Raw genomic sequence first — 23,408 nt, 5'->3', positions numbered from 1 at the left:
GCAATGGTAAGGTAAAAGACCCTAGATTGTATTAATGGGCCATGGGTTGATGATACAAGGGGAAGTTTAGGCATGACATCAAAGGAGATTTGCTTCTGGCCTTGTATACTTTCCTTTTCCGTTACTCCTAAAAGGACCATTTCAGTTCAAACTTTAGAGATGTTTCCAATTGCTGTTATCAACCTTTTTCCCTACTTATATTCCAACACAAAGTTTTCCTGAATTACATTCTTCACTTTCCTCAACCTACCTACCAGATCCACTCCCCATAGAAGACCGAACAATGGAAAGAGAAAAGGAGGCCGTATTGGTGGTGTGCGACGAAGAGAGCGATGCAGCGCCAATGTTTGACGTCAACACAGGAGAGGAGATTCTCTACATAAATGATTGTCTTGCCCCTCCATCAGGTATCGCCAACGTTTCAGGACATCTCCTTGCTGCATCTCGATCGAATAAGGGTCAAACAATCTTCGGCGGTGCTATCTATTTCTGGGCTACAAATAAGGTGCGTGCTGATCATGCCATACCTTCAATAATCCGAAGGATTGCTATGGGACATGTATGACGGCATGTTGTCACTTCTCATCCATGGCAATGCTTCTTATCTTTCTCTTGTCTGTACGGAGTAATAGATTTGATGAAAAATTGTCGCTTTCCGGCATCATATTGTGTTTTCTTATGTACAGAGTAATAACTTGGCGTAGTTGATGAGAAGGTAACAAACAAGTCTAGGGATGAAGAACTGACTTATTCTTTACTGTTGTGTTTTGTGGTTGTATATAATAAAATTTGGGAGATTTGTATAGTCTTCATGCTATGTTTTCTAAGGATTTGCAGGGGTGGAAGATCTGATGCGGTACATCAGAAATCAGTTTATAGAAGGTCTATATTTCCCGAATTCTGTTGAAATGTAGAGGCCAAACTAAGTTAGATGAGAATTTAGATATAAAAATGGGACACCCCTAGTACATCAAACCAATGTAGCATCCTAAGCATCTGCTCCGGCCTGATGTAAAAAATTAATTTTATTGTCAACCACTTATTAGATCTCATAGGTAGGTCAGTGTTAAATCGGTCTTAGCTTGCAGATGTTAGACATGCACAGAACTTGTTGCTGGCTGCTTTCTGAAAGAAAATACGCCAGTCCCAACTTGTGGGGAGGCTTATGCAAAAATCCCTTCAGTTTAAATTAGTTGGCTGGTAAGATATTGTGTTACAATTAAATATTCAGCGTGGTAGTTTCATACCTCCGGCCTACCATAAAACAAATTATTGTATGAGAAGATTGCTATGTGTATAGCTTAATGGTATATTGTACCTTCTGGTTTCCATGTTTTTTCTCAGCTCCAGGAAACCCATACAAGTTACATAGGAGAAGCCATTGGACCTATCACTTGCTCCAAAGATGGGATGTACTTAGTTGGTGGAGCTCATTCCGGCAATGCTTACATTTGGGAGGTATCTACCTCAGTAATTTCATTACCTTTTAATACTCTGTTCTGGATTATCTTTAACATAATTATATTAATGCCTATGTTGTTGGAATTGAAATAGATTGGTTTTGTCAGGAATGTTTTCTTTGAACCTACCTCCATTTTTAAGAGGTTATGAAGATGTCTCCAGGCATTACAACCCTTTTGCTGAAGAGTACATGACATGGGACCTTCCTATTTGAACTTTGGCAAAGTCTCACATCTGGACTGATCTAGCCACCAATATTTAATTTGTATGACATTAGTGCTAATCCAAGGTTATGTTATCAAACTTGCTATGCCCGTAGATGTTTTCTTCAATCGCCTAATCTTGTTTTCTCGGTCTTGGATTCCATCTCATGTTGTTGTACAGCTCCAGCTATATAGGTAGGATGTTACTCTCGCAGCATACCTATTTTTGGGCCAGCCAGATTATGGAAGCCAGGCCCATCCTGAAATGAAAGTTAAAAATATATATATAGAAAGGAGAAAAGGATAATATTATGAGTTTATCACCATGCTATGTTGGTACACACAAGGGCATATAATGATCTTGTATTTTACTAAAGATTATCCGGCTTGTAGATAACCATTTGTTAAACTATAATCATGAAAATATCTGTTATGAAATATGTGCTTGTATTATTGTTATTAACCATACAAACATATGAATATTGGTAGCCAAAATCAAAAGGTTGGATTACACTCCCCGTGACAAGTATTACTGATCCAAGTAATTAATATAAGGTCTTGATAACTTCAAAATTATTAACTCAGGTTGCAAGTGGAGCATTGCTAAAAAGTTGGAGGGCGCACAAGAATGCCATAAGTTCCTTATCCTTCTCTCAGGATAGCTCTCTTGTCATCTCTGGCTCTGAAGAAGGCACAGTGCATGTGTGGTGCATGATCAGGTTCCTTCTGAGTTCTGATAAATGAATCAAGTGTTTCAGTGCCATATGAATGCTTCGGTATTTTATACCTCAAAATTTATTTAATTTGTCTTTTTAATGTGAGTTTACAGCTTATTTCAAGCTGAAGAACCCCAATCCCATGAAGCCATAAAGTACTGCCCCAGTTTCTGTAATACAGTCAAGCATGAGGCCTTAGTAACCGGCATTCTTACAATTCTAGGGGTTCCCTGTCCAATACTGATAACTAGCTCGCTTGATGGCAGTTGCAAGGTTTGTGCATATCAAGATACAATATATTGCACCCTTCAATAGTGTGATTTGAAACCTGATCCATATGTCATATATCATGATACTTGCAGTCTACATATTGCACTGAACATTATATACACAATGACTACTGTTCATAGAGCTAAGCACAATAGGCTTTAGCTACTGACTTGCTATAGTATAGAATTCAATTATAGATTAAAATATAGCTCAAGGGTAAGATGTGTTCTGTTGTCTTTAGACAAATTCGACTGCAACTACTTTGAAATTGGATAGACCTAACACCGTTATTTTTTGCTTTAACAATTTTTTCTGGGTTTCATGTCAGCTTGAACCTGGTGCGTATATGAGTTACATTGTACTTATATAATCGCCAGTAGTATTATTTAACATTTCATTGCACCAAACTAAATGTAGAACACAACCTTTTATATGTTAAATCCCATCAGAATTGAAGACACTTTCAATGCATGTTTCCTTTCTAGGTTACAGAACTTATGTCTGAAAGACTACTTCACATGCTGGAACTCTCCAGTCCAATTACTGCAATTACAATTGATCCTTTGGAGCAATTACTGATTTGTGGCGCTGGTGATGCTGCAATATATGTCACTGGATTGGATGGCATTGGAATGTCGTACTTGACTTTCACGCTTTCCAAGGATGATTGTCAAGTGCTATATGGACACAAGTGAGTGTTGTTACGTTGTACAGTACCTTGGATGAAAATAATCGCTCCTATCACATACATTATATTTGCTCCTATATATGAGTTACATTTTATTTGTATTAGGGTTCAAATTTTTAGGGATAGCAGCTTATATTAGGGTTTAGGGTGACAACTAGATGACAATATGCAGTGAACTTCTTATAATATAGGGATATTACACATAGCAATATATGTATCTAACACACAACCCCTACCCCCTCAAACTCAAGGAGGATCAACTACACTGGATATGGAGAGATAGAACATGTGCTAAGCTGTACTCTATGCCTTTGTGAAGAAATCAACCAATTGAAGCTCAGAAGGAACATACTAAAGAGCAATCACCTCATCTTGTACTTGTGTCTATGTGTAAGGCCTTGTTTGTTTTAGCTCATGATTATAATAAGCGGCTTATAGATGGTGGATTATAATAAGTTAGATTATGATAAGCTGGAGGGAAATAAGTTGTGAGCTATTTCGCAACCTAGATTATTGGAATTTGGATTATTGGCAAAAGTCTGCAATGCCCTCAATAGGAGGCGGGAGATTCAGGTGTAGGGTGGGAGGAGTGGCATTAGCGGGTAATTTCCTCTAAATTTGATGAGTAGGATAGTAAAAGGCCAAAATAAGCTAAAATAAGCTTATTTTCACAGCTTATGGAATTATTATAATCTGAGCTTCAGCTTATAATAATCTGGACAAATAAGCTAACTGTTTATTTCAGCTCAGAACAAATAAGCTAGCTTATTATAATCATGAGCTGTAACAAACAGGGCCTAAGAAGCATCAACACTAATATGTTTGGTGAGCTCATGCCTCACTGGATCCTGAGCAATACTAGTAGCACATGTACTATCTGAGTAAAGAGGAGTAGGTGCAGAGAAGAAAAGTAACCATCGTAACCAACTGAGCTCCGCTGTCAACAATATCATAGCTCACAACTCAGCCTCTGCACTAGAACAAGAAACTGCAGTCTGCTTTCTAGTCTTCCAAGCAAAGAGAGAACCATCAATGACAACACAGTTGGCAGAAATAGACCGACTATCAGAAAGATCACTAGCATAAGTAGCATCAGAATAAGCATGAAACTGTAAAGAACTGGAGCATGGAAAGAAGAGACGATGAGAGATAGTCCTACGATGATAGCACAAAACACGTAAGAGACTCACCATCAGTGGATCAAAGTTGAAGATTAAGCTCCTTGAGAGTCTCCACAGTGCACTCATCAGTGAGAGAAGCATGATGAAGATCCTGAATATACTTCTCTTGGGACAAAAAGAAGCCCTCATAAGTAGAAGAAATCTCAATCCTAAGAAAATAATGAAGAGAACCAAGATTAGACATAAGAAACTACTCATTAAGATGAGCCTTCACAAAAGCAATATACTCATAATCATCTCCTGTAATGATGTTATCAACATACATGAGAAGAAGAGTTGGACCATGAGAGGAAGTGTGAACAAAGACCATAGGACCATGAGCACTAGCAGAAAAACCAGTGGTAATGATCACAGAAGAAAAGTGCTCAAACTAGACTCAAGGGGCTTGCTTAAGGCCATAGAGAGAGCAATGGAGATGACAAACCATACCCTCAAGAACAGAATACCCTGGTGTTGGGTGCATGTAGACCTCCTCAGGCAACTCACCCTGACGCACAAATGCAACAGCAAGAAGAGTGTGCATTATAGTCATGTGGGCCACCGGAGTAAAAGTCTCATCATAGTCACGATCATGCTCCTACTGGAAACTACGGGCGACAAGACGAGCCTTATAACGCTCAAGAGAACCATCAGAGCGGATCTTAACCTTATAGACCCACTTACACGTGATAGGACGAGCATATAGAGGAAGACGAACAAGATCACAATAAGAAGACGGTGCAGGAACTGCACTAGCAAAGCCAAAGCGGTCAGGAGGTCAAATCGAATGGCTATCACGAAGGGAATAGCGATGAGAAGATGGAGGAATTGAATCGCCGAAAGGAGATGACTCATCATAAGGTGGCATAATAGGATGGGAGACAGCACGACGAGTGTAGTGGAAAGGAAAAGGCTCAACAAGGCTAGAAGAAGGAGGAGCATATGACGTGGAGGCCAAAGGCATGAAAGACACTAAAGAAGGCACAGTAGCAGAGAGCGCCAATGGTACCTGAGGAAGAGAAGAAGAAACAGGGACGGGTGTGATAGGAAAAGTAAGAAAGGATAGAGGCTCGACCAAGTATGTTGAATTATGCTGAAGAGGTAGAAGGAGAGGTACTAGGATAGAAGGGGCAAGATTCATCAAAAGTAACATTGCAAGAAATGCGCATCCGGCGAGCAACAAGGTCCCAACACATATAACCCTTATGCTCAGCATTGTAACCAAGAAAGACACACTCAATAGATTGAGAGGTCAGTTTGGTATGTTCACAGGAGGCGAGAAGAATGTAACAAATACAACTAAAAAGACGAAGAGAAGAGTAGTTAAGAAGGTACCTACATAGATGCTCAAAAGGAATCCCACTCTTGAGAGCATGGATATTGACCAAATATGTGGCAGTGGAGACCACCTCAGCCCAAAAATGAGGTGGAATAGGAGAGATAATCATAAGCACATGAGCTGTCTCAAGGAGATAACGATGTTTGCACTCAACAACACTTTTGAGCATGAGCTCCAGGACAAGAGAACTGAGACAATGTACCATGTTCAGCAAGAAAGGGATGAAGATGCCCAGAAGGAATTCACCAGCATGAAAAACATGAATAAGAGTGTCAAACTGAGTGTGAATCATAGTGGCAAAGTGCTTATGTATAGATAACACCTCGCTATGAGAAGATATGAAATAAATCTAAGTGTGGTGAGAGAAATCAATTATAAAGATAATATAGTAGTTATGCCCCCCTTTCGAAATGAAGGGAGCTAGACCCCATATATCTGAGTGAACAATATCAAAAGAACGTAGAGACACTGACTCACTATGAGGATAAGAAAGCTGAATCTGTTTACCATGCTTACATCTCTGACAATCTAAGGATGCATCTCCTGAGACATGCCCTATAAGACTACGATGAACTAATGAAGATAGACGTGACCCAAAAACATGACCAAGACGATGATGCCACTGCTGGAAGGAGATAGTAGTCGAGGAAGCAGAGAGATTGACGATGGCAGCAGAAACAAGACGAAGTTAGTCAAGCTCCCATAAACACTGAGAATTATGGCGTCGGGGGCCAGTACAAACCAGAGCACCCATGCAATGATCTTGAACGCAACAACAGTTAGAATCTAGGATAACACGACAACCATAGTCAATAAGCTAACCAGCTAACATGAGCTATATGGTGAGTTGGGGAACATGAGCAACATAAGGAACGCTAAAAGAAGAAGTGCAAAGGGTGCCTTGACCAGAAACAGAAAGAGAAGTACCATCAGCGGTAACGACATGAATAGAAGAAATAAGAGAATGAAGCAAAGACAGACTGGAAGAATTAGAAGTCATAAGAAAAGATGCTCCTGAGTTAAGAATCTAAGGAGAAGTACCTGACTGCATAGAAGGTGATCTCTCGGTGACAGAAGAGATATTAGCAGAACCTATCGGTGCAGAGCCAGAGGTAGCAACCAGGAGATGATGCAGCGTCACAATCTCCTGCTGAGTGTTAGCCGAAGAGGTAGCCAAGGAAGAAGCATCAGAAGAACATCAAAGATGCTTCTTCTTCAAGTAGCAGTTCGCCTCAACATGGCCCTCCTTGTTATAGTAGGCACAGCGAGGGCAACCACCACCACCTGACAAGATCACAAAAGGCGAAGGAGTCGCACGAGGAGCAGACAACTATGTAGACAGAGACATAGGCATAGCAGGTGGACGAGCAGCCAACACTGAAGGAAGTGGCAGCAATCCAAAACCACGTAGATGAGTCTCCTTCGAGCACAGCTCCATAAGAACCTCCACAAGCATGACATGAGGATGTCATGCAAGCAGTTGAGCCCAACGCTACTCAAACTCTGGACAAAGTCAAGTCAGGAACTCATAGAAGTATCAAAAATCATGTTCATCATGCAGGTCCAAATAGCACTGACAAGAGTGGAACCAAGAACACAAAGAGAGTCCAACTGATGTCACATAGCTGACATCTGAGCATAGAACACATCAACTATGGTATCACCCTGCTAAAGAGACTGCTCCTGGCAAACAACAGATAGATAGAGAGAGAGCATCCCTAGATGGCTCATAGGTATGATGAAGATGTGTCCATCTCTAACAGGCAATAGAGAAATAAACAATCTTAGAAGAAAACATGTGCTTCACACTAGCAATCAAAATAGACGTTGCACGAGCATCATCATCCATCCACTGAGCACAGTCAGACAACCGATCATTGTATAGCTCCAAAGCATGCTAATAGGTAGAGACAGCCTTCTCATAAGCATCTATTACGATGTCAATAGCTACTTTGTCCCTTTTGTCAACAGATGGTTGCACAGGCTTTGATGGAAGACCAAGGGAAGGAAAACAAGGAACGTAACCACAGAGAACACCCCAAAGATGAAGCCATCTAGGGACACACATATGTTTTGTAATATCCCAGTAGTTAGCACCATCAAAGATCACCGATCACCGAGGAACAGAAACGATTCTCAACGACATCCTAAAGAGCGCAAAAAAGCGGCAAATGCTACAAATTTTCTTTTTTTCTTTGTCTTTTACTTTTTTTACACTTTTTTTACTACTACTCTTACCTACACGGGGTTGTTCTGTTCTTTAAAAGAACACCTCGACTCGGGACACGGCGAGCGGCCATGTAGCCAGCCTGGTCTTTAAGGTGCGTTGGGGTGAGTTGAGGCGGGCACCGACCGGCGACAAGGTAGAGGTGACCCAACCCAGGATAGTGGCCGACCATCGACGAGGCAGAGGCGGCCTGACCCAGCAACGAGGCAGAGGTGGCCCGACCCAGAAGAGCGGCCAGTGGCGGTGATGCAGAGGCAGCCCATCTCAGGGGAGCGGTGGCTCGACATAGGGGCGTGAGCGAGCCGATGGTTTAGAGCAAATCCGAGGCAAAGCCAACACCCAGGCGCGAGGAAGGCAGATTAGGGCTGGAGGATGTCGGGTCAAGATGTGACTACGCCGGATCAAGGCAGGCACAGCCCCTGGCGGCGAGCGGTGGCCCAATCCAGATGATGCACAGACGTACAGTGGATGGATCGAGAAGAGTGTGGAAGTTGCAACACGCAAGAACGATTAGTGAATCCTAACCCTAATTTTGGCTCAGTATACCATATTAAAAATAGCTACTTGTATTCACTAAAGGCCCTAAGTCAGTATATATACAAATGCACATATGACAATATGCAAGGAGCCCCTTATAGTCTATGAATATTACACGGAGCAATATAATCATGACTTTGGGCTCCAACATTCCAAGATATAGAACTCAACATTTAAGATGCTTATAAAAAAATTGAAGTTAAGATGTAAAAATGTCGAGAAGTGCTTTTATCTCAGTTAACATCCAAATTTTAGATTTTTGACATAGTTATTTACAAAGTATTAGGTTCAGCCTTTTAATGATTTATGCCATAAAGTATTGACTATGCAATAAGTCTAGATTGATAAAAAGTTAAATAATTTGTCCAATCTTTTTATAGCTAGTAGAGTTTTAGACCAAATGATAAGTCCTACTTGTTCAACAGGGCTCCGATTAGTGCATTAGCATTTAGTTCTGAAGGAGTATGGCTGGTTTCTGGAGCAAAGGATTGCAATGTCCTTATCTGGGACACAACAACATGGAATGTTGTCAGGAAATTAGAAAACAAAATGGGTGAGTACTCTAGAGTAAATTTCACCTCACCTTATATGTGACTTAATTTTTACAGTATATAATTTTTCTGATTTTGTCAACAATAGGGCCTGTAACAAACTTGTTAGTGATTCCAAATCCGGTGATAACAAGGGTCCACACGAGAAATCTTCTTGCTCTGGAGATACCTACACTTCAGAAAATATTCAGACAGACCAATGAAACACCAACGTTTTTGCAGCCGTCTGATTTCTCGAAAGATGCAGATTCTACACGTGCACGTTTTAATAGTTCTAACCTTCTGAGTAAGCAAATATTGGATTTAGAGGTAAAGCATAAGCCTTGGTATATCACTGAAAATTATGAAGTTATTTATCGTGAGCAGTGACAATATTATTTCTTTCCACTGTTGCACTAGGTGAAGAGAACCCCTGAAGCAATAGAAATGATTGTTGGAATGACAATTGATGAGCAGATAAAGAACCAAAACTTGGCAAAGGAGTTGGGCGATATGAACTCGGTACTGCAGTGGAAGGCACTTAATGTGATGGAGGTAAGGGCAACCCTGGATTAGCTCAGAGGAGGTTCTTGATTCTGCTGCTCGAGAATTGAAAGAACTGTGATTGTTTGAATTGAACATGGGAGTCAGTGTTGAGAAGGTGAGTCGGACTCAGTAGTGAGAAAGTCACTTAATTTTGAGGTTGAAAATTCCTATTGTGAAATGAGAATACCTTTTCAATTTGGCGATTTTTTAGATACTCTACTTTTTTAGGAAAAAGGTCTTGTGGTGTGGTTTTGTTTCTTTATTTTGCGTGTGCGTTCTTCTTCTTTGAGGAAAACAATAAATGAGAGCCCTACTGAACTTACATATTAATAGCAGTAAAAAATAATACCAAGATACATCGTTTTGAAACCCAAGCCAGAAGAGCAGGCCAACAAATGAGAATAAAACATCTTAGATAACCTTTACTTTATCACACTTCATGTACTTTTGTCATTGAAAATCGCGTGATTTTTAGGTGACCATGTGAACATGATGGTGCCAGCGAGTTTAGGAGAGATGGCTAGGTTCGGGGTTCACCAACAACCCCAGGGGTAGAGTGAGGCTAGGGAGGTGGTGGGCTAAAGTGTGATGGTGCGGTCAAGTGACAACAATGGCGCTATGAGCGACAAACAGGCGGTGGCAAGGGTTGACGACAGGGGTGGTGGAAACCTATTGATTAGCTCAGCGAGGGCAGCAGCAATAAATCCAGAAGTGGGAGCGCCACTGGAGATGGAGGCAGGCCGGCGGGTGAGGGATCTCTTCATTGATTGAAGAGAGAGAAAGAACAGAAGCAGAACCAACCATGGCCGGAGGTAGAAGAAGCAAGATCCACCCTTGGATTCAAATCTGACTGAAAAAACTTTTATTTTCAGACGCCTGGAATATAGCATATTTCTTATTTTATCAAAAACCACGTCTGCCACAAGCATTCTCTCCCAATAATCTAGTCCTTTGTAACCAAATTTGCAGCACCCCCACTGTAACCAGCTCATAGCATACACAATTTAATTGAACTCGGTATTGAAAACGTGTGTTACTGTCACCGGTAATAAAGTCACTCAAATTGGAGGTTCAAACTTCTAGAAAATCTACGATTTGCCATCGAATAACTACTGATTCTACAATTCGTCATCGAATAAATTCTGTTTACTTCTATACCATCGAATAAATGTTTCAGTTCCTTATATGCCATCGGGTTCCGATACTACCCTCTGCTGCACTGTTCATGAACAGTATGAACAGTACCCGTGAATAAAAAAATCACAAAAAATATGTCAATTTTTGTGCACGCTCTATAATTCATAATCAACCTGTTTTAACTATATTCACCTAAAAATACTGTATAGAATTCAAACTAAAATTCTTCAAAATGTACTACTTTTGTAACTTCTTGCAATTTTTAAGCCTCATAAAAATTTACAAAAAATCTGAGAAAATTTACTAATATTCCTCTAATGTGATGCAATAATTTCTAAAATTATCTTCCGCGGTGAAAAAATTAGTTCTTTGTAATGCACAGTATTACAAAAGTAGCTCATTTTGAGAAATTTTAGTTTGAATTTTACACAGTATTTTTAGGTGAATATAGTTAAAATAGGTTGATTATGAATTATAGAGCGTGCACAAAAATCGACATATTTTTTGTGACTTTTTTTATTCTCAGGTACTGTTCATGAACAGTATAGCGGAGGGCAGTATTGGAAGTCGATGGCATATAAGGAACTGAAACATTTATTCGATGGTATAGAAGTAAACAGAATTTATTCGATGACGGATTATAGAATCAGTAGTTATTCAATGGTGAATCGTAGATTTTCTCTCAAACTTCCTATTGTGAAATGAGATCTTGATTGTGTGCTCTAGTGGATGAAAACTATTCCTACATATAACCTGGGGCACTAGACCTGTCTCAGGTGGTCTAGAGTAGGGTGATCCACTCGAAATACTGAAACTCGATTTGTAGACCTGCTTCTAATTAAGTAATGAAGCTCCTGATCAGAAAAAACGCATGTGTCACGGCAACTACTGGGCATCATTGGCCCCCTGCTCCCAACGTAGGTGGTCAATCATGGGAACGTCGTCAGGAATGGAGTGTTAACGTACGTCCAGGTGCATGTGCACATATAATGGCCCTGAAGGTGGAGATGAAAGGTCAAAGGGGATGTCAGGCAGGGCCGAAATCCATTGCCCGGTACCGAAGGCGTGTCGACGAGAATGAGCTAGGTTTCGAGTGGTAGGTATCTTGTGTTGGATGGTGCACCAAGGCAAAACTCAGAATATGGAAGTACCCATCTGCAAACAGGTCGGCCACGTATCCGTACCATCCAAATGTGTCGATGTCTCGAAGGATGATCACCTCTAAGCTCCGGGTGCCAAGCATGGAGATGAATGCCCTCAATCAGCAAGAGGACATGGTAGCAAAAGTCACCTGAGTGCCTGTCCTCATGTGCAATCTCACCATAAAAGAGCAAATTCTCCTATGGTGGTGGTTGACGGTAATGTCCTCTAAGGAATCCTCATGCGCGCCTCAATCCCACATGCCACAATGTGACAATACATATGGGTAACCGCCCTAGTGTGGAGTAGGGATGGTACGGGGTGGACGTCCCCACCTTGACTCTTAAAGGCGTATCGGGGCAAAAGATGGCCCTGTCCTCAGCCTTATCGGATCCCTGAACTCCGACAGAGCCCCCAACCCCCGACAAGTGGCGAGGATGAGGAGGAGAGCTTGCCGGCTATAGCTGTGGTGGCGGCGGGGAGCGTGAAGCGCAGGCGCGTGCTGCTACGGGCTAGAGGAGGAGGCGAAGGGCGTGAGGTTTAGGGGCGTGTTGTCGCGACCATGGGGCCGGTGGGTGGTGGAGATTCACGACCCACAGCGCAGCCACCTCGTGTGGCTGGGCACTTTGACACCGCCGAGAAGGCTGCTACTGCATACGATGTCGTGTGCCTCCATATCCACAGCCCTGAAGCTACCACCAACATGTCACCTTCGCCTACACACCGACCCACCGCGGCCCTGCCACCCCCCCCCCCCAACCGCCACCACCTCCGCTTGAGAAGCCACCGCCGACTCCGCCGACTCGGGCCCCATGGAGCCTTGTGGGAAAAACTCTATCCTTACCCTCATCCTAATCTGGACTCGGGGCTCCACCCCATGGGACCCGTGAGAGAAAAACTAGCCCCATCCTTGCCCTATTCGGGCGGATCCCTACCTCAACGGGGAAAATTGCCATCCTTAGTGTGAAGAGAGAACGGATCTCATGACCATCCAACAACGAAAACAGTAATAGAACTGGGAGGCACTCTTAGTGGAAGAAATCACTTTCACATCCAACCCAAATTAGGCTTCTTATAACGCGGCTTATTTGACAAGATACGCCACTGGCCGTTCATACTGTTCAATTGCCCAACGTTTCTATCGTCCATACCGTCAGCACTACCTTTTCGATCTGCGAGACCATACGAACCGCGTCTCCAATAAGGACACACCAGCTAACTACTCCCTCCGGTTCCAATATTCTTGACGTTTTGGACACCATCTCGCATACCAAGCATACCCATATTAAATAGAGTCGCGTGGCACTCTTAATCACTTCTCCCTCTTAGCCCGCGTGGTTACGGCCGACGCTTTCGAAGCTTTAGGTGCCGGGTTTGACTCCTGGCACCCCAATTTTTCGCACGCGCTGGTTTGGTATTTTTTTTTTTCACGCGGGCTTGGCATGCAGAGCATCATGCTGGTTTGGAGCATTTTTTTTTTGCTTCGTGCAAGCGTGCGTGCGCTGCATGCCGCTATTTTTTTTTCTTTGCGCAGGCTTGGCATGCAGAGCATCGTGCTGGTTTGGAGCATTTTTTTTGCTTCGTGCAAGCGTGCGTGCGCTGCATGCCGCTATTTTTTTTCTTCGCGCGGGCTTGACATGCAGAGCATCGTGCTGGTTTGGAGCATTTTTTTTTTGCTTCGCGCAAGCGTGCGTGTGCTGCATGCCGCAATTTTTTTTCTTCGCGCGGGCTTGGCGTGAAGAGCATCGTGCTGGTTTGGAGCATTTTTTTTTTTTTTTGCTTCGTGCAAGCGTGCGTGCGCTGCATGCCTGCATGCTGCTGATCTTTTTAGTTCGCGCGCTGCATGTCGCTGATATTTTTGCTTCGCGCTGCATGCCGCTGATCTTTCTGCATGCGGATGATCTTTTTGCTATGGCGTGCGCGCGCTGCATGGCGCTGAAACTCGCTAGCGCGCTTTGCATTTCGCTAGCGCGCTGGTACTGCGGGCGCGTTTTGCCGCTGAAACTCGCGCTAAGCAGAGAGCCAGAATCAGCGGCGAGCGGGAAGCAGCGGCAGGCGGCGAGCGAGCGAGCGAGCAACCTTTCTCGACGCTGGCAAGGGTGAGTGGAGATGGCAGTTTAAACGCGCGCCTCGGGAACTACCCTAAACCCTAAACCCTAAACCCTAAACCCTAAACCCTAAGATAACTTTATACAAAGATGTCATCTTTAGTCTATAGATAATATGTACCTTTTTATAGTTAGCAAGCTATCTACACTATTAGAGACACTCTTAGGTTTTTTTTCAATCATTCGACTACTCCCAATAGATAGTATTATGCACATTTATTGAGTGTCAAATAAGATTTTTTTTCCTGACATGGCAAAGAATTAAATATGAGAGAAAGAAAAGTTGTATCTTTTATAAAATACTGCTTGGGCACGAAATCCAATACTAGAAAATAGTGTAGAAAAGACTTAATTGCTCATAACATATGCGATAATTAAATGCTTTGGGTAGTGTAGGAAACAACGCTACAAATATACAATATTATGCATTGTAGAAGTTTTTACATATCAATTTATTGCCAAACGTGATTGGCGGTCTTGGATACAACAATATCATCCTGTGCATTAGGAGTAGTCTAAGTGTGACGTTGCGTCTTCTGTCCTTCCACCAAGGGAGGTGTGGGTGCCTTAACCAAAAACTTATCCTACTACAATAATGAAGAGGTTTCATCTTAAATCTTGCAAAACCTGCGGAGGGTTAATTTAATTGTTGGAGCTTAAGTCCAACGATTCAGAATATGTGAATAGGGGATTTGTAAGTCAGTTTAAGACTAAATGCACCCTTAAATAAATAAATAAAAATCTCATACAAGAGTCTCAGTCGCACCACGGCAAGGGTTGGAAAAAATGTCGTGGGATGCAAGTAGGGGTGCATTTCAAAGAAAACGTAAGGGAGGAACAAACCGCAAAAAAAAAAAAAAAAAAAAAAAAAAAAATCTATTAGCAAAGGCATCAATAGGTTACAAATAAAGAATAGCTACTATCAAACTCAACTCGCGAGAAGCAAGCTGCAGTTAGTCCATTCCTAGAAAAGAAGCGAGAAAAAAATGGAGACATACTCTATTCACTCGCTTCACATTTTCTTTTCCCAAGAACTACTTACATTGTCGGCTAGCTCTTCACATAATAGAATAAAAGGCAGCCTGAAATTATCCGAATCACCTAAAATTTAAGGAAAAATTTGTAATGCAAGGGTGCTCACATTGAAAAAGGTGAGATTTTGCGGGAGCTACAATTGGCCGTTGGACTACAGAACCTTGACGCCACTTGGCTGTTTTCCTTCCATGGCGTCCTTCTTATCACGGCAATCCGAACAAAGGAAAGGACCTTCCCATGGCTTAGAGCTGGAAGAGAAGATCGATCCGGCATGAACTGATATACCTTCACTTGGTTCGAGGTCTACCTGGCAGATGGCGCATGTAAACAAGCTTGAGGATGTCCTCCCACCACTTGAATCATGACCTAACCTGCGGGTACAAGTAGATGAAATGAGCATTGTTCTGCAGTGGATATCTCGAATTCACAGACAACAATACATATACATCGTTTCATTCTGGAAAGAAAATCGAACAGAAGGTAGTATGCAACAAGATGGACATGAAACAATGAAAACAGGCTAGGCTAGGAAAATTTCTAACTCGCCTCGAACTGAAACATATAATCGTGGTATTGTGATGTTGTAGTACCAGTTTAACGATCAAAATGAATCACTATGTAATTTCAAATTCAGATACATTACAGATTATTCAGAATAAACATCCAAAATCAAATGATTAACCATACATTTCAATTCTTTTTTCTAAGATTTTAGTGATCTGAAATAATAAAAAGAAAAAACAACTTGAATGCGGACCAGACGTTTCTCAACATAAACATCTGAAAAATTGGCCAGTTCATACCAAGTTCCAGTAGCCAGTTAATCTTCGTATGATTTAGTATAGAAACGTCTCAGAGCCTAACTATGTCTCCAGAGAGAAACTATGCAAGCCTGAACAAAGCTACATGTCTAATGTTTCAATTAAAGGACACATGGAGAAGGGTGCTTATCTCTGCTGTAAACAAAAGAGAATTAAGGATCCAGTGCACTAACAGAATGATATCCCTTCTCCCCTATCAGGTAATATATCCCTTTGCCTCCCCCGTTCACATTTTCATATTGATGGGAAGATTTGTTGGCACTCTAGCAACTTGGTAGGTAGAAGCACAAGGAGTGACCAGAGCTCTAACAGTCTTCTCATGTAGGGATGGCAATTCATCCTGCGGGTTCAGGTACCCGCGGGTAACGCGCCCACCCGACAGTCGCGGGCATGAGTCTACTTTTTGCCCGTGGGTGCCGCGGGTCGGGTACCCACAAAGTATCGGGTTAGGCACGGGTTTTGTAATTTGGTCGCGGGTACCCACAGGTATACCTGATATACAATATTAGCATAGCCCAGTACATTACTAAACCCAGCCCAGCCCAACAATCCCAACTTTCCTTCATTAAGCTACAGCCCACCCCACCCACCCCACCAATGCACCCACCCAGCCATAGCTAACAGCCCCACCGCCACCCTCACCTCATTGCCGCCGCCTGCCTGCGCCCCTCCCCAGTCGACCACCGTCCACCACCATCCGTCGACGCCCCTCCCCCAACCGGCCACAACCGCTGCCGTCGCCGCTCAGCCGTGCCCTATCCCTAGCCGGCCGTCGTCACCCTCGGTAGGCCGCCGCCTGCCCGCACACCTTCCCCTGTCAGCCGCCGCCGCCCGTCAGCACTCCACCCAACCGGCTGCCGCCAAGCCATGCCCCTCCCGCAGCGGGCCGTTGTCACTAGCCTACGTCCTGCCCCCACCTGTAGGCCGCCGCCCGTCAAGGCCCCTCCCTCAATCGGTTGCCGCCAGGCCGTGCCCCTCCCGCAGCCGGCCATCGTCATCCTGCCCGTGCCACTTCCCCAGCCGACCGCCGCCACTGCATAGCGCAGATCCATTCGCTATCGTATACCCACAGGCGACCCGGCGGGTTTCGAGTACTCGACGGACACAGGCACGGGCACAAACATTTGTCCGTCACCCTTCACGGGTGCGGGTCAAGAAACATAGTTCGGTAGTGGGTTGGGCACGGATCTGCTCTACCCGCACCCAACACGACCCATTGCCATCCCTATTCTCATGAATATGAGAATGAGATGGCAATGAAGAAAAAGTGCTTGTGCATTTGTACAGAGAATTATTATACTTGTACTGTAGGGCATAAATTTAATATTGTGAGGTGCATTTGCCTTTGTATAGCTATTTCCTAAATATTAATTTTCCTAAATATCATTTGCCTTTTACTTTTTATTACTACTAGTACCTTTATTTACTATTGTTTTATCTTCATCTTCTTAGTTGGATTTTATGGATTTCATCTCTAGCCTACCCCAACTTGCCCGAGACAAAGGCTTTGTTGTTGTTGTTGTGTTACAAATGAGCACAACTACTTGTACTGCAGGACAGAAATTTAATAATGTGAGGTGCATTTGCCTTTGTACAACTGGACCAGTGTGGGGCCAAAAACGAATATATAATTAGATTTTGTTAGTGACGATCATTTGCCAGCATGGCTAAATACGGACTACGGGATACAGCAAGGATGTGATACCCCTTGCAAGGGATTTAAAAGGATCCCAAAGAAAAAAGTTGAACTGAAATCAAAATGTTGTAAGCTGAGACACTAAAACAAAAGTGTGTTCTAATCAAGGTCACCCAATAAGTGTGTTTCAAATGAGAATCTAACTTTCTAAAAATTGATTAGTAGATTTTATTTCCCGGGGGGGATTATCACTAGGTCAAAAATAACTGAGTTGTCACTTCACATGCACAATCGCAACATATATCCTGTAGCCATAGCGAAAACAAATAACTCTGGTCTGAATCATAAACAGTAGGTGGTGAACTCCGTTAACATGTCAAGCCTATTTGGATCTACACATAGAAGTGTCCTTTAGGTTCTAATTGAGTGGTTTTGAGAGAGTCTCAATGAGGGTTGTGAGGATCCAGATCCTTGTTAGGACCACTTGGTAGCTTGTACTGTTCATGATTTATATGGCGATATGATTAAAGCTCAGTTCTCTTAGCCACATGGGATCTACGTTTCCAGATGGTAGGAGGTAGCAAAGGTGAAGAGATTTGTGAGGAATGATGAACAAGTGATATACTACATAATTTCAAGTGGGTTTTTGGCAAAAATTGTGTATCTGAATATCCTTACATCAGACTGTAAAGTTTTCAACCCATGTTCCCTTCACTACTAGATTCCGCCTAGCCCGATTAGGCACCACTCCATTACCGCGCCACCTACCTAGTGCCTTCTAGAACACCAAAACAGCAATATGCCCAGCTGCTATCAGGAACAAGGGTCCATGTTGGAGTTGGTCAATGATCAAGCCAGGGATTGGACAATGGCAGAACAATGTGGCTGCGAATGAAAGGCTGTCATGCTATGCTTGGTTAGGACTATCTACGCTAGCTCAATAGGATCTAACGAAGTCAGGTATATAAGTAAGTATATCTGTATGGTTCAAAAATAAATTATGCTGCTTTCCCTATGAAACAAAACAAACCCAGCTAGTCACACCCATCAACAGGGAGCTAGTTGAAAAAAACTTGAAAAAATCTTATTAGGAAAACATTTGGAGGAACAACTGAACTGACCTTTCTGATAGCATTGCTGAACCTTCTTCGAATATCTCTTCAACGATACCAACTGCTGAATGCTGCTTAGTCAATTTGTGAGAAGGGTCCTTTGCTTTATTTCTGAAGATTAAAGATTTCAACTTGTTCATCTTTCTAGGAGGAGATGGAGGTCGTATTGTTTCACCAGGTGGGATTATGTCGACAATGATGCAGGTTGTATCATCCTTTAGCCCTCTTGTCCTGAGCGCCTCCTAAATGATTATTGCATACATGTGATTGATAAGAAAGACATGTCTGGTGATGTAATGATGCTAATTTGGCAACCATAAGAAGCACAAGCAATGCTTCACAGAACTTAAAAAAAAATGCTACACAGAACTGCTTAGAATCTACAACCCAGTAGCAAACTTTTTACTTTAACGACTTGCTTAGCAGCAAGCTCAGCAGGCAAACCCCTGCAAGACTTAGCAGCTGACTCTGAGGACAATGCATCCCAAATGCCATCTGAAGCAATGATAAGCCTTCCTCCAGCATTTGACAACTACAGGAAAGAACAATAAACCGAGTTAAAAACAGTTAGCATACTCACAGATAGCATCTGCATGGAGAGTGGAAGGCCTAAACATGGAAGGTGGGAGGATTTAAACAACAAGTACCTTCACTTGCTTGACATAAGGAACAGGAACGATAAATTCGCCAACATCAATATCTCCAATGGATCTTGATAGGCATAGACCTCCTGGCCAGCACCGAAGCGGACCAATCTTATAAAACATAAGACAAATTGTTATGTTGTTTTATAATCCTTCAAACATTAAGAAAGTAGTATTTAATACAGGGTATCATATATAGCATAGCAAGCTAGTATGTAAAATTATATTCTTTTAACAGAATAAAACCAGTAAGCGAGAGCACACCTCTGCACCACCAACAACACTAAGTCTTCCAACTTCACCTCCACTAGCTGTAACACGTTCCCTCCTGTGATCATTTTACATGACACTTAAGGTACAGCAGAAACCACCAGTTAACTAGTCAACAATAACGTACATACTAGTGGCCAAGTGCTTAGTAGAAAGAATATTAGGAAATTCTGTAAATTAGAGTTAATAAGGCTAGCATCAAAACCAAGACTGCAGATAAAACTTTCTACTTAACATTAATTACTAATGAGTTAATAGAGTAGCTAGTCATCTCTATTAATAGCGGCGGCATGGTTCGTTTAATTTTTGTGGAAATGGAATGTGACTTTGTATTCTAAAATAGAGGGAGCAGTAATAGTCGCATGAAGTGGTGTAAACATTCTAAGCAACTAGTAACTGAGTAACTACAACTGATAGTTAACAAAAAAAAAGCACCCATGCATGCTATTCTAGTTCCTTGCAAGGAAGCAAAGGAAAAGCTTGTTGACATAATAACATATATTTTGAAAGCAACTGTACTCACTCCTCAACATTTTCTTCTAGTCTGTGATCCACAGTAAGCAAAGAAACAGCCCCACCCTGAGCATCTAAAATACAGCGGGAATCACCAACAGAAGCAACAGTGATAGTCCATCCATCAATTATCACAAATGTGGCGGTTGTGCCAGAAGTTAGGCCTGGTAAACATTCAAAAAGGGGAATTTTATCAGCATTTGTATTAACTTATAGCATTAAACAGTAATTGCCGAATGCAGATCGCAGAATCATGCCTTTGCTTTGGAACTCCTTGTCAGTCTTAACGAACCCAGCAACAAGTGCACGGGGCAACGCATGCAACCACTCCTCTCTGGAGAGCCCTCGTGGCATTGCGCTGAGGACATGGTTGAGCAGATTGTCCCTTGTGTATATCGCGGCAGCGTTGCCATTATGGCCATCAAGAACCTGAAGACAGAGAAACATCCGATTAGTGAATAGCAACACGGTCCAGCCTACCCATGGCCCTTCCAGCGTCAAGCATGCCACTTTACAGGTAACCCATGCAGCAGCTAAGTGCATAATTGCGATTTCTGAGCTCATAGTCCCATACCCTAGGTCCTAAACGAAGAACAAGCCAACTAAGATCTGTAACCAAGCAACATCCCCAGCAGAGCACACCAATTCACCGACCAACCCCATAGATGGAAGCAAGATCGATGCTTCCAAAGCAGCAGCAGTTGCTGGGCCAGCGAATCCAAGCCCACTAGGTCGCTACTATGCTACACCCGAGCTTAAGCACCAGCACCGAATCAACAGATGCAGGCGCCCCAAATGCTAAATCGCGCACTCACCCCCGAATACTAGATTGATATACAGAGACTAGATGCAATAGATGGCTGGCTACTCACTGCGAAGACGGCGAAGGTGTGGTGCGGCGAGGCGGAAGAGGAGGCAGAGGTGGAGGGGCGCGGGCAGTCTGTCCTGAGCAGGAAGCAGTCCTCGCCCTTCTTGGACTGCGCGGCGCACCCGTACCTCAGCAGCGGCCGCAGCGGCCGCGCCCCCTCCGCCGCCTCCCCGGGGCCTGCGCATCCAACTCTGCCCCCGTCCTCGTCGCGCGCGCAGATCCTGCTCCCGCCGCCGGCGCCGACGCGGCGCTCCGTGCGGCCCTCCTCCTTGATGAGTGCGGAGAGGGGCACGAGCCCGCTCCCGCCGCCGCCTCCCTGGCGCCGGTGGTGGTGCTTCTGCGCCGCCGACGAGGACGACGACATTCCCCTGCCCTCGGACCCGTCCCCGATCGGATCGAGGACAGGGCACGAGCACGAGGAGGAAAGGAGGGTGGACGAGGCGAGGGCGAGACGCGGTTTTGGTTTTATCATCGCGGCGTACTAGGGATGGGAAATGCCAGTTATCTGACGTCAGATAATAGGACGCTTCGGTGCAACCATAAAAATATGCATTAAAATAGTTTACTGTATGTATTCGATTTTAGGAAAAATTCTCATTATAATATCATATGTTACACTTAATATTTTTAAGTGAAATTCTATTCGGTCACTCGACTGTAAGCTCGTGCAATAGATTTTAAATGAGATTGACTCCTTCGCTAATCTACTAAAAATAGCATGAAAAAGTCCTATATCCATAAAATCAAGTTTTCCACCCTTAAATACAATATCATCCATCCTAAACAACTGCAACATCCAAAAATTACTATTGCAACATCTCAAAACACATCAGTCCAACCAAATCACATATAACAACATCTCTAACTATCTGTTGCAGCATCCTTAATTACATGTTGCAACATCTGAAATCATCAGTTACAACATCTCAAACACTTGAGCTCCTTTACTTAATTACTATTATTATCAAGTCTTCTTCATATGTATATTACTTCATCACCCTTACTGAGTACGACAAGTGATGGCAGCAGATCATGGACTGATTAGTTGAAGCGATTGAGAGAGAAAGACAGGAAAAGAACATAGGAAATATCAATATCCGTTTGGCCAGTGAGGAAGAGCTGTGGGGGGAAACGAATGGGAAAGGATAAGGATGGAAAGAGCGTTTGATTTTTTTTAAGTCGTTAGGAGGTGGGGCATGGGAGCCGAGAACGTCTGATATTTTATCGATGTCAGACACCAGCTAGGAGCATTCCCGACTAAGGATTCGTTGCCCACGTAAATAGATTTTGGCATTACGAATGCTTATAACCTTAGATAAAAATGTATTTAGATATATGTATACTATTTCAGTCTGACTTGGTGAATACAAATGTACACCTATAATTTAGCCTAGGAGGGAGCTCAGTTCCCTTCGTAGTCTAACCTGATAGATACAATCTATTACATCCGCTCATGCAGAGAGATCCACTTATCAGTGTCACAAAATCATCTTCATACGAGCAACTAATCAGAATCTTAGCTCTTATATTCGCTCATACGACCTTAGATTCAATCAACCAAACAGAAAGTCAGATCAACCTGTGAGGAACCATTTAAATAGTATTCTAATTAATCATCAGGATGATCATTATTCATAATCACAACCTTAATGATTAACTAGAATACCATTCCGGTAGTCCCAGCACGTGTTTTATGCCCAAGATCGGAACACATGTCTTTCCAACATGCATACCACAATATAGCTTAAGAAAGAGCGAGTAATTGAAGTTATATTACAATTTCTTAAACAAGCAACTATTTGCAACAGTTTACGCAAGGAGGAACTACGCAGCGGAAAAATAAAACCTTAACAACCAAAAAAAGAGAGTGGACATATGCTCTTAGGCTCCATCTTAAAAGTTGCGTCTCACCAGAGTAGGATGCACTACTCTTACCCACCACCTGCATCGACGGGCATGAAGTAGCCAAACACCACATCACCATCACCAATAGAACCTGAAAGCGCAGGCATGAGTACGAAGGTACTCGCAAGACTTAATCCATATAGAGCATATATACTTAGCTCGACTCCAAGGACTATGCATTGAGCTGTTAGCAAGAGTAGGCCATAAGGTTAAATAAAACATATGCGGTAAGCAACCTAGATATATATGTGTGAACATCTATACTTAACTCAAAAACAACTACACTTTCTACCCTGTAAACCACAACTTGAACATGTATGTATAGTAACCATAGTACCTCATCAACAAACCACCATCCGGAACCATCATACCATAACCTTATCTCACATTCGTAAACTCTACGATCGATACAAATGAAACAATAGCACACTTATGACCGAGAGCGAGGCAATTCGAATTGTTCTTACACCCTACAGTGGGTACAACTTTAATTCATTATTTCATGGCTGAGGATATTTTTAATAGGTAGAGTAGGTTATTAT

The 23,408-nt window shown here is 42.8% G+C and overlaps 2 protein-coding genes across 2 annotated transcripts; one reads left to right on the top strand and one right to left on the bottom strand.

The window, feature by feature from the left end:
* The first annotated feature begins 270 nt into the window (after nt 1-270).
* On the top strand, nt 271-9,707 carry LOC133902316 (protein ROOT INITIATION DEFECTIVE 3-like). Its single transcript, XM_062343916.1, has 8 exons — nt 271-505; nt 1,345-1,458; nt 2,250-2,383; nt 2,494-2,653; nt 3,136-3,341; nt 9,027-9,154; nt 9,241-9,461; nt 9,552-9,707. The coding sequence occupies exons 1-8, from the start codon at nt 284-286 to the stop codon at nt 9,705-9,707; spliced, it is 1,341 nt and encodes a 446-aa protein (XP_062199900.1). The 5' UTR covers nt 271-283.
* A 5,214-nt stretch (nt 9,708-14,921) lies between these two features.
* LOC133902305 (probable protein phosphatase 2C 3) lies at nt 14,922-21,456 on the bottom strand. Its single transcript, XM_062343908.1, has 8 exons — nt 20,966-21,456; nt 20,351-20,522; nt 20,104-20,257; nt 19,575-19,638; nt 19,314-19,421; nt 19,073-19,198; nt 18,676-18,908; nt 14,922-15,468 (listed from the first exon to the last, which is right to left on the bottom strand). The coding sequence occupies exons 1-8, from the start codon at nt 21,431-21,433 to the stop codon at nt 15,249-15,251; spliced, it is 1,545 nt and encodes a 514-aa protein (XP_062199892.1). The 5' UTR covers nt 21,434-21,456; the 3' UTR covers nt 14,922-15,248.
* Nucleotides 21,457-23,408: the final 1,952 nt, after the last annotated feature.

Source organism: Phragmites australis, chromosome 2 (genome assembly GCF_958298935.1).
Source record: "Phragmites australis chromosome 2, lpPhrAust1.1, whole genome shotgun sequence".
In the NCBI taxonomy this organism is placed as follows: Eukaryota; Viridiplantae; Streptophyta; class Magnoliopsida; order Poales; family Poaceae; genus Phragmites; species Phragmites australis.
This window is presented reverse-complemented; position numbering and strand designations above follow the sequence as displayed.

Bases quoted from the DNA above. Each gene is read 5' to 3' on its own strand.
- LOC133902316 (XM_062343916.1), top strand. From the start codon at position 284: ATGGAAAGAGAAAAGGAGGCCGTATTGGTGGTGTGCGACGAAGAGAGC. The intron at 9,155-9,240 runs GTGAGTACTCTA...TGTCAACAATAG, and splicing joins GAAATTAGAAAACAAAATGG to GGCCTGTAACAAACTTGTTA. The intron at 9,462-9,551 runs GTAAAGCATAAG...CTGTTGCACTAG, and splicing joins AGCAAATATTGGATTTAGAG to GTGAAGAGAACCCCTGAAGC.
- LOC133902305 (XM_062343908.1), bottom strand. From the start codon at position 21,433: ATGATAAAACCAAAACCGCGTCTCGCCCTCGCCTCGTCCACCCTCCTT. The intron at 20,258-20,350 runs GCATGATTCTGC...AATGTTTACCAG, and splicing joins CAAGGAGTTCCAAAGCAAAG to GCCTAACTTCTGGCACAACC. The intron at 18,909-19,072 runs GTAAAAAGTTTG...ATAATCATTTAG, and splicing joins CTGCTAAGCAAGTCGTTAAA to GAGGCGCTCAGGACAAGAGG.